This window comes from Acanthisitta chloris, unplaced genomic scaffold, assembly GCF_000695815.1.
Source record: "Acanthisitta chloris isolate BGI_N310 unplaced genomic scaffold, ASM69581v1 scaffold40074, whole genome shotgun sequence".
Classification (NCBI taxonomy): domain Eukaryota; kingdom Metazoa; phylum Chordata; class Aves; order Passeriformes; family Acanthisittidae; genus Acanthisitta; species Acanthisitta chloris.
In genome coordinates this window covers 1-10,777 of record NW_008669430.1, presented here as the reverse complement: position 1 = coordinate 10,777, position 10,777 = coordinate 1, and the positions used below count along the sequence as shown (strand labels likewise).

The following is a 10,777-nucleotide window of genomic DNA, read 5'->3' as shown; positions in this document are numbered from 1 at the left end:
TGGCGCTGGAACTCTGCCCGGGGCAGCGTGGCGATCTCAAAGTGCGGGAAGCGGGCCTGGAATATGCGGGAGGACAGCTTCAGCCGCTTGAGCACGTCGGAGAAGAGGAACCAGTTGCAGGGCCTGCGAGGATGACAAGAGGGCGGTGGGTTAGGGTGGAGGGGCCGCAGGCACAGTGCCCACCTCCCTGACTCCCAGCTTCGGGCACACTGACCCTACCCCTCTGGTCCTGGCACTGTTCTCTACATGCTCCTCCTCTGCAGGCGCCCATGGATAGGACCCAGGCTCTGAGAGGGTCCTGGGTTTTTTAGTCTGATCATTGCCTTGCAGGTCACAGATTTTTAAAGCATTCAAAGCCAAGCAGGGGCAGTGGTGTGAAAGTTGTGCCTTCAAAGGGGTCCAGTCAGACCCCTTCGATGGGAAATGGAGCCTCTGGTGTTGCTTATTCCTAGGCAGCGCATGCTGCATGTGTCCCTCCAGATGGGCAGAAACTGGCAGGCACAGACATTTGCTAAACAGAAAAGCAGCACTTTGGTTGCTGCCTCTTCCAAGTCACCTCTCTGCCCCAGCAACATCCACTGTGTCACATGGGGTGCAGGTGGGAGCATTGCTCCAGTGCTGGGACCCAATTTAGCCAGGATGGAAGGGGAAACAATCTTCTCTGAGCCGACAACGTGACCTGCCGCTGCTGGAGAAAAATGGGGCTAGCAGTAGGATCCGAGGGATGAGAGAGGGGAGCTTCCTGACAGGCACAGCATAGGGAGACTCACAGCAGAATGCGTCTGGCTGTGGAGCAGGACTACATGGAGAAAGCCCTGATGAGCCTCTACTGCTCCCTGAGAACATCCTGGGCTGTCCCAAGCCATCAAACAGCCCGAGCCCTGCAGGAACATGAGGAGAGGGATCCCAAAGGCCACACATCTCCCGACACTGTGTTCCTGCAAGGCCCTGCCTTCACCCCAGGATCTCTGATCCTAATTTGAAGGAAAATATTGGGGCATCTTCTCTGCTGGCCATTCTATGAAAATAACCACCAGAACTGCTCTTAACCCCAAGGAGCCAGAATGACCAACATGCTGCCGTGACTAGGCTGCCAGGGCTGTGACCACTTGTGGTACTGCTCTCTGCTCCAGGGAAAGATACTCACCCCCGGGAGACGGACACTTGGAGGTTGTAGCTGGGAAGCAGTGGCTTGTCTGAGAACTCAAACATGAAGTTGTCTGCTTCTTGCTCCTCCTCCTCCAGGTCTGAACTCCCTGGAGGGTTGAGCAGAAGGTCGCAGCCGATGCTGTCCTTCCCCTCTGCAACAGGAAAGACAGAGGTTAGCACTGCTCACAGTCACACACCAGCCAGTGGTGTCACTCCCAGGGGGACAGCTCTGGCCACTGCCACGACCCCATGGGCACCTTCCCACAACACCCCAGCAGTCATATAAGCTGTGTCCCTCCTGCTCTCCTCCATCTCCTTGTCTTGGAGGAATGTGCTGTGAGCACTGGCTGTGCTGCACAGTGAGACTCTGCTCGCTGACCACGTTAGGTGGAAAGAAGATTCCATGTCATGGCAGAAACCTCAGGTGTGCACTGATCCCACATGTGGACCATGAACCACCCAACTGGCAGACCTCCCCTGACATGGCCTTGGCCCCCCTCCCATGCCAGCACAGCCCTCCTCAGCCTGGAAGAGCCTGGAACAGTGAGGCAGGAGGTGGATGTAGAGAGGCTTTGCCTGCACACTGTGCCTGTACAGTGAGCACTCTGCTTCTCAAGAGCTTCACCCAGATCCCACCCTCAGCACCTCCAGCAGGTGCTCCAGCACCTGTGTCCCAGTAAGGTTAGCAAGGCTGTGCCATCACACTAATCCAACTAACCAACAAGCATGAGGGGAAATTTAGGTTAGAAATATGGAATAAATTCTTCCCTGTGAGAGTGGGGAGGCACTGACACGGGTTGCCTAGAGAAGCTGTGGCTGCCTCATCCCTGGAAGTGTTCAAGGCCAGGTTGAATGGGGCTTGGAGCAACCTGATCTGGTGAAAGGTGTCCCTGCCCACAGGAGGGGAAGAAACCAGATGGTCTTTAAGGTCCCCTCCAACCCAAATCAGTCCATGATTCTATGACTTAGAGAATCCACCCTGCAGATAAAAGCTGGCTGTTCCAGGAAGTACCCAAGCTCCAGAAGGATCTAAGTCCACTGGGTCCATAAACCATTTAACGGCAGTTAAATTTCCTATTCAGCAATCTGAAAAGCCCCTGTTGAATAGGAGCTTGCTGCCTGGATTTTATGAAGAGGTCTTGGGTTTGCACAATAGTTTTGTCTCACTGAGATAATACAGGATAACTCCAAAAACTTCCGGCAAATAGAGGTTAGATTCTACAGAGAGCAGCCATACCCAATGTGCTGGTGAGCAAATAAGCCAATCACGCAAAAGTTCAACACCACTCACGAGAGGAAAGGCTGCAAAAAAAAAATAATCTGGTGTGCTGCATGAGGAAGCTCCACGCACCAGACGGCTCACCCAGCACGGATGGGATTCCAATAGAGGAACAGCAGATGACAGGAGACACTGGCTCAGGCGGGGTCTCAGGGAAAAATAAAGTAATTTCTTAGTGCTGTCAAGGGAAAAAAATTCCCTAAGAAACAGAAAAACAGGGTGCTGAAAACATCAGAACTCACTGTGGAACAGGACAAAAATAAGTGACACGGATATTGATCTAATGCCGCTGCTGGCAAAGCTCAGATGCCATCACTGAAAACCCTCAAATTTCTTCAGCAGCCCAGGAAAAAAAGAATTAAATGCATTTAATGTGCAAAAATAGGGCCCAATGTCTGCCCTGAAAGCTCAGTTCTGTCCGTCAGCCCGTGCAAAGACTGGGACAAGGACAGGAACATCCTGTACCACCACAGGAGACAATCAGGCACAACAATGCCTGTCCCAGGTGGAGACAAACCCCGGGGTGGGACTTTGTGTCTGGAGCTCCAGCAGCACCAAGTGCAGGACACTGATGACTTTTCCACGCTTGAACCTTGAGATCCCACACCCTGGCTTTCCTCATCCTTCTGCCCCCAGAGATTTGCAGACCTCAAGAAAATGTGGACAACATTCCTGCCTCAAATAGGAATGGCTTGAGCAGGGCCTGGGATTTCTCCTCCACCCTGAGGGACACACAGTGCTCTGTGCTTCAGCTGGTGGAGCTGATGGAAAGGGAGATTCCAAAGGACTGATGAGAGCTGTTTTTGCTGCCTGTGATGGCTGGGAGCAGCTCGGTTACTCCAGAACAGAATCATTCACTTCCCTGCCCTGGAGTGTACCTGCTCCAGATGTCCCAAGGCAACTGCTCAGGTACCTGAATCAAAAAGAGACATCTCAGGACACTGAGTAAACACGTTGTAAGGAAACCAGCCCCGTGGCTCGGGCTCAGGCATCCCATTCTTCCCGCAGCTCCAGCAGCGTCCAGCGGCAGTGCCTGGGACTGCCACTGCACTGCTGCTGTAAGCTGATCTGAGGAGAACGGGGAGGAAGGTCCCTTCCTGTGCCCGCTGGGAACAGACCTGGCCGGGCAAGGGATCACTTCTCAGCTGGATTAGCTCCTGCCTTGCCAGGCAGCCTCTCAAAGGCAGCACTGGGAATGCTTTGTGGAGAGGGCAGAAGTAAGGACCACATGCCCAGCCCTTGGAGAGCAGCACGGTACAGCTCCAGCCTGGGATGTCCCTGAGTCAGAGATGGAAATATGCGCAAGCAACACCAAAGCCACAGGGCTCCAGAACCTTTTCTGCAGCCAGAGATAATCCCTCTCCTGCCTGGGAGGACCTCTGTTCTCCCCAGAGGTACCTGTTAAAGTCTGAAGGTGTCAGCATCAGCCTAACCAACACTGGAAGGAACTTTCCATGGCAGCAAGGATGAAATGATGCTTCCAGGGAAGGGTAGAGACAGCTCAGTGTGGGATTTGTCTGGCTTGTTAACAGCTTCAGGTAGCCCAGGAGAGAAGGAAAACCTGGCAGATGGCAGTGTGTGAGTGACGGGGACCCAGTTGACACATCCAGTGGCCAGAGCTTGATGTGAAGTCCCACTGGAAGAGGTTGGATGTGTTTCTTTTTTTAGTGGTCTTTCTCCACTGCCAAATCAAGATATATTCTGAAGAGCCTCATTAAAGGCCAGAGACAGGAAAAGGTAAAGAAGTGTAGTTCCCAGCCCTCCCTGTGGAGATCTTCCATATATTAGCCAAAGGTCCAAGCAAGTCCCTCCCTTTGAGCAGTGAACTGCCATTATCTGTGGCATCCCAGTCCCCCTCCATCCCCAAGGAACACCGAAAGAGTTGGTAATAGCTTTGCTTACTGAAAAAACAATCCCTTTCTTTTTGCCTACAACAGTGGAGAACAGAAATGTGGGAAGATAGCAGTCTACATCCAAAGCCAGGAGCTTCCAGGGGAAAGCACACAAGCAGATACCAGAACTCAAGCACAAAGCTCTCTGGGCAACCAGGAACTCAGTAGTGACCAAAGAGAGCCAAACTCACAAATCCACACACCATTTTCCTTCCTTGTTTATCAGAGGAATCCAAGGGGGAATCAGTGATAAATCAAAAGGGGCAGTATCTTAAAAAAAATTGCAAAGAATAGCTATTTTTCTTCGTAAAGGCTTGTGACAGTTTCAAGAGCAAGAAATTCTGAGGCAGGAGGCTGAGGTTTGAACTGTTTCCTTGGCAGGGCTGAGGTGCAACAGCCTACGAACAGAGCCCTTAGGAGTGCAGAATTTCTCCTGTTCTGGAATGGAGAGACATCGGGGTCCTTTAAGGATAAGTCCTCTACCAAAAGAACCCTCCCAAATGTATTGGATTTTTTTCTTTTCTAGGAGGATGTTGGAAATGACGGAAGTGAGCAACTACAATTAACAAATAGCCTTTCAGCCTGACAGCATAAGTAACCTGAGTCTTTATGAAGGACTTGAGAGTGCTGGACTTTGGAAGAGGCTGGAGGGACTCCAGTCTGCCACAGGCCCACACCAGATCCAGAATATCTCCCACTGTAACCACAGGTTTCAGGAACTGACAGTAAAGGCACAAGTCAGGTCTCCACTGGGAAATGCCTGGTGTTGTAAGAAGATGACCTCCCCTGGATGAACACCTCCCCACCAAAGCAGAGGGGTGGGCAGTTCTGGAAACCTGGCAGTTCAAGACTTCTACACCTTGAAGGAATGAGTATGTCCTTTACCTTCCTTGGGTTTACCTTGGTGACTGGTAAGCAGGGGACTAATGAGAACTGCTTTAAGAACAATTGCTCCGGTATTGATAACTAAAGACCCTCACAAATCACCAGCAGTTGGAGTCCAGTCCCACACTTGGAGGGATCTACATATGCAGCTTCTGAAAGAAAAAGTGCCTTCTAGGAGCAACTCCCAGCATGTAACACCACAGCAAGGTCTCCATCCAAGGTGTTAGTAGGGAGAAACACAGACAGACCCAAAGGAATGACGTGCTGTTACCTGGCATCACCTCCTGTTCTGCTGCTCTCAGTGACCTGGCACGGACTGCACTCACCTAGCACAGAGCTGCTGTAGAAGTCCCAGGCTGTCCGAGGGTCTCCATCAGTGCGGCCCTGGAGATCTGACAGGTAATCTAGAGAGGGAAAATCAAGAGGTTAAGCATCAAAGCATGATCCCAACGTGCATATCCACTGATCCAGGGGAATGACTTTGGCCCTGAGCTTCCCCCACTTGGGTGTTATGGCAAAGGCTGAGCCACAGTTTATAGGAAGGGTGTCCCTGCTCAGGAGAGGACATCACCCCAGGCCCCAGTTCAGGAAATGGGAGCTGAAAAGGGAGAAAAACTGACAAAATTAAGTGGGTTGGAAAAAAATGTTTTTAGGGTCATCCTGAGCTCCAAATCACCCCCCCAACACCTTCATGTGTCATTGACCCTAGAGGAGCTCAGACAGGAGGTGGGCAAACAAGGTTTCTTCAACACTGAAAACTTTCTGCCTTATCTCTATCTGGGAACCACCACTACTCTGGCTGTCCATTACTCTTGTGGGGAAGCCACAACACTCGTTTATCATGTACACTAACAGTCCTGAAAGCATCCATGGGGACACAAAATGGCCCTTTCTGCCAGCATCAGCATTTGGGCAGGGCTGTTTTCACATAGAAGGCAGCATTATTTGGCAGTAAAAATATGTTCACTTAGGTTAGGCAGTAGAATCGGACTGTGGAACACTGTCTCCAAGAAGAGCCACTGTCTTTAGTTGTGTGACCATAGCACAGCCTTCTCCTTGCACACTGACATCTGAAAAGTGACTTTTATCTTATATAGAAAAGATACAACTCTATAATTCAAGTCTGGGTGGTATAAACACACTCATGTGACAGGACAGAGCTAAAACTATAGTGTCACCTGCTGCTCAAACACTTTGACACCCAAATTTGGCCCCATATGCTGCCAGAGGGGACAGACCAGAGCACTGTCACCACCAGCCCTGGCACCTACCGGAGAGGAAGTGCTTCATCACATCGCTGGTGGCCAGCTTCACTGCTGTCTGCCCAGAGTATGTGGCCAGAGTGGGATCAGCACCATAGGAGAGTAGAAGCCACAGGGTTTCCAGGTTGTCATTTGCTACTGCATCATGAACAGGCCTGCAAGGACAGCAGTGTTGGCAGAAGAGAAGAAACTGGGAGTTCACTAAGTAAATGCTCTGGCTCAGGTTAAGACCAATTTAGTGATGACCAAAAGTTCACCCTGAAGAGCCCACCCTGCTCCCTGCCTCACATGTCCCCAGGTGTGCCCCTCACAGCTCACCTGGTGCCATCCTGCGCGCTGCAGTTCACGTTGGCACCATGCTCAAGCAGGATGTGCAGGATGTCAATCCAGCCGCGCGCGCAGGCCTCGTGCAGGGCTGTGTACCCAGCGTTGTCGCGGTGGTTCACGTCGCTGCTCTTCTTCTGCAGGCAGTACAGCACCACATCCTGTGCCAAAGAGAGCACAGCAGATGGTGACACACCAACTCAGGTGAGGCAGCACAGGGCACAGAGCAGGAGGGGCAGCAGGACTCACCTTGTAGCCCAGGCGAGCTGCTCGCTGCAGGAGGGTCTCCCCCGCGTTTTTATTCACAATCAGCCGCCGAGCTCCAGGAGGAATGTTCTGGGCTGTGGGCAATTCAGGGGAGCTCCCTGGGCTGACCTGCTGTGACTTACAAACTGTCCACAAGTCCTGGGACTTCTTCAGAGAGCACATTTTGGGCTGGTTACAGCAGCCTTTCCCCTGGGAAAGAAAGGAATACAACTCCTTGGCACATGTGACCATGACTCAGAGGAGTCCCCTTCTCCCTGTTCTCCCCACACATGTTCTTCTCATCCATCCAAGCCATACCTTCCCCTCATCACAGATCCCTGCCAGGTGTTTGGTTTTACATTTGCGTTTTCCTGATGGTTTCTCCAGCTCTTCTTGGACGGGAGAGCTGTCGGAGTGCTCCAGGAAGAAGCCATTCCGAAAGTCTGTGTGTCCTTGAGATTTCCGGGGGGATGGGGATAGCCTGCTCCTCAGCCGCAGCTCTGTGCCTTTACCCTTCCCAGACTCCTTCTGCTTCCGGTACCTAAGATCTGAAGGAGAAATGGAAATGAGCAGCTCTTGTAGGTACAACACCAAAGGTCACACAGACCTGTGCCACCAGCAAAACAAACTGACCATCTGTGATGGCTGCACAGAAATCAGAGAAACTGTGACTGCCCCATCCCTAGAAGTGTTCAAGGCCATGTTGGACAGGGCTTGGAACAACTTGGGCAAGTGGAAGGTGTCCCTCCCTGCTATGTTGGAACTGGATGAGCTTTAAGGTACCTCCCCACCCAAACCAGTCTGGTGTTCTATGATTCTAAAACCAGGCCCACATCATGGGCAGTGCAGGAAGGAGAAGCAGAGATTCTTCCATCAGGGATGGACTCAGAATGGTCACAAGAGACCCAAGGACAGACAGGAGGAGGATTCATTGGGATACCCATCAGAGAGGCAGGAAAAGCAGGAGGAATCCCCTTCAAGCTGTTTGTGAACAGTCACTGCTTGCTGCTTACAAAACCAGGCCCAGCTTTGCCCTCTCACATCTTCCCATGAAGTTAAGGAGCACATTCAAGTTTTCATTAATATGCATCTAGGTAGGAAGCACCAGAATTCCTCAAGGGAAATCCAGCCTTGTCTTTCCTGCATTACAGAGAGCTGCAGGTTGCTCATTACAGGGCCCTGCACATCACACAGGGACAGGCGCTCTGCTTCCCTGAAACACCGACATCCCAGAGCAAGGGCATGACAGCAATGGGAAAACAAAGAATGGAAGGAGAAAGTAATGCCTGTGGACAAATCATGGGACTTGTATGATGCTTCACACCTCTGTCCAGGTGAACAATGCAGGAACAGAACAGCTACAAAGAACAAATCTGTGCAGATCAAAGGGCAGAAGAGGCACCTGTGAGGTCCAAGACACAGAATCACAGAATTCCAGAATGGTTTGTGTCAGAAGGGACCTTAAAGACCATCTCATTCCATTCCTCTGGCAGGGGCAGGGAAACATTCCAATAGCCCAGGCTGTTCCAAGCCCCATCCAACCTGGCCTTAAACAATTCCAGGGATGGGGCAGCCACAGCTTCTCTGGGCAACCTGTACCAGTGTCTCCCCATCCTCACAGGGAAAAATTTATTCCTAATTTCCTAAGAAATGGAGACCCTCAAGTGTCAAACACCACACATAACTTCCACTTCGTCCTGTTACTGCTAGGAAGCAGGGACCATGTATCTTGTACAGAAAAACGTGTTTGGCCAAGACACCAAGGCAGAACCACAAATAAAACATCAAAGCCAGCACATCTCAGGTACTGTTGTGCTGTTCTGGTCTCTACATCTCAGGAATAATGGAGCGGGAAAGGCAATCGAAACAATGGAGGGGTGGAGACGTCACCCTACAAGAGAGGCTGGGACTTCTCAGTCCGGACAGGAGAAGATAGAGAAGGATGTGACCAAAATTTGCAAAAATCCTGAAAGGGTGGATCATCTGAGTGGAGGAATCTTGTTCACCCAATCCTGCAGCATAAAACTTCAGGCACTCAGTGAAATGAGTTAAAAATGGACGGAAGGACTTTGCACAGCACAGAGGGAACTTGAGGGCTACACTGCCTTGAAGTGGCTCCAGGCCACACCTTCTGAATCCAAACTGCAGCACCTCACCTATCTGAGGGCTGAGCAAGCAGCCCCGAAGGGAAACTGGCTTTTGGGCAGACAGACGCTCTTAACATGTGGTCAAGCTGCCGGAGAAAACCCTGTTGAATGCTGCTGCACTCAAACCTCCTTCCAGGCTCTGTTCAAACCAGGATGTGCCCTGAGAATGCCCTTGAACTGCTAAGGTGCCAGGAAGCCCATCCCAAACTTTGCTCCTGGTCTGACAGAGGCTTCCAGACACTGCAGCGATGGTGTAACACTATACCGGTTCAGAAATGTCACTTGGGAGATAAGCTGACAGGAAGACAGCAGCCACCTCTGCTGCTCACAGTGCCTCAGCAGCACCTCAGCCTCTCCTGAGGGCTGTGGATCTCAGCTTGGATGTGGCAGAAGGAAACAGGTCCATATCCACCACATCCTCTCCAGAATCACAGCCCAAGTGTGTGAAGGGCTGGCAGAAGCACTGCCCTCAACAACTTCCCGGCAGAAGTCACCTGTGTGACCCCAGACACAGCTAGGAGCTACAGCCAGGTGTCAGCACACACAGAGCCATCGCACGCTGCTGGACAGATCCCGCGGCCCCAAACTGACCCTGCACAGGGAGAGGGGACCACAGGGACTGCAGCCCTCAGGCACAGGCTGAACAGATTTAGGTTTGACCAGAGGGTCTGGCAGTTGTGGGGGAAGGCACAAGAGCAGAGGCAGAGCAGAGACAGCAGTGGCAGGCACAGGAGGGCGCACAGCATGCTCCTCCTTGCATGTATGAGCCACAGAGGGAATTCCTCCATCACTCGACCCTTGTTAATCCTCTCGCCTTCGTGCTCCCTGGTGCGAGCCTGCAAGTTGCCTGCACAACGCACGACAAAGTCAAGAGTGGCCCAGCTGAATCGCGATGGCTCCACGTCCCTCTGCACTAGCCTGGAATGCTGAACTGCTCCCAGAGGCACATGCTTGTACAGAAATATTCCACTGTGCTACCTTGTCCCATTCTTGTTTTCCCACACCCTCTGTCTTAATCTGAGGGTAAGATCAGTGTCTAATTAGCCACATAAATTGCTGTTTACTGTTCTGGAATTTACTGTAAATGTTTTTGAAAGAAGAGCTAAGCAATTGAAGTGGCCCATGCTGTGGCCATCAAGTCATTAAAAATGAAGTTTCATCACTACAAAAAAACCCCAACCCAAACCCAACAAAACTCCCCAAATCCTATGTGCAACAAAGCAAAAAATCTCCATGTTGGTGCCCAGCTTGGCACTAGAACCCCCTTCCCAGGTTGTACCTGCTTTGGATTTCCGCCTCCGGTGAGGGTAGCCCACTCGCTCCTCCTCCCGCTCAGTCAGATATTCCCCTGTCTGGTATTTCCGACTTTTCTGCCGTCCCTCCTCCTCCACCTTCTCCATCCTCCTCCTCCTCCTCCTCCTCGTTAGGCTCCCACAGCTGCCTGGGTGATTCTGCTCTCCAGGGAACTTCCCGGGTCCTCCTTGTGTAACAGCTGCTCCTCTCGGACACAGACCTGTCCCTGGCCCTGCGGCTGTGGCAGTGAGATGTCCTGTGGGATTTGCGCAGCTTTCGATGTTTCAAGGATGCCTCCTC

The 10,777-nt window shown here is 51.7% G+C and overlaps 1 protein-coding gene across 1 annotated transcript; it reads right to left on the bottom strand.

Moving 5' to 3' along the window:
- Positions 1-12: 12 nt before the first annotated feature.
- On the bottom strand, positions 13-10,584 carry BCORL1 (BCL6 corepressor-like 1; the record flags this gene model as incomplete). The annotated part of the gene is made up of 8 exons (XM_009073307.1): positions 10,464-10,584; positions 7,356-7,585; positions 7,041-7,247; positions 6,786-6,952; positions 6,477-6,622; positions 5,532-5,609; positions 1,148-1,301; positions 13-123 (listed from the first exon to the last, which is right to left on the bottom strand). Coding segments are annotated over exons 1-8 (1,214 nt in total), but the record flags the coding sequence as incomplete, so codon positions are not given.
- Between the last annotated feature and the right edge of the window lie 193 nt (positions 10,585-10,777).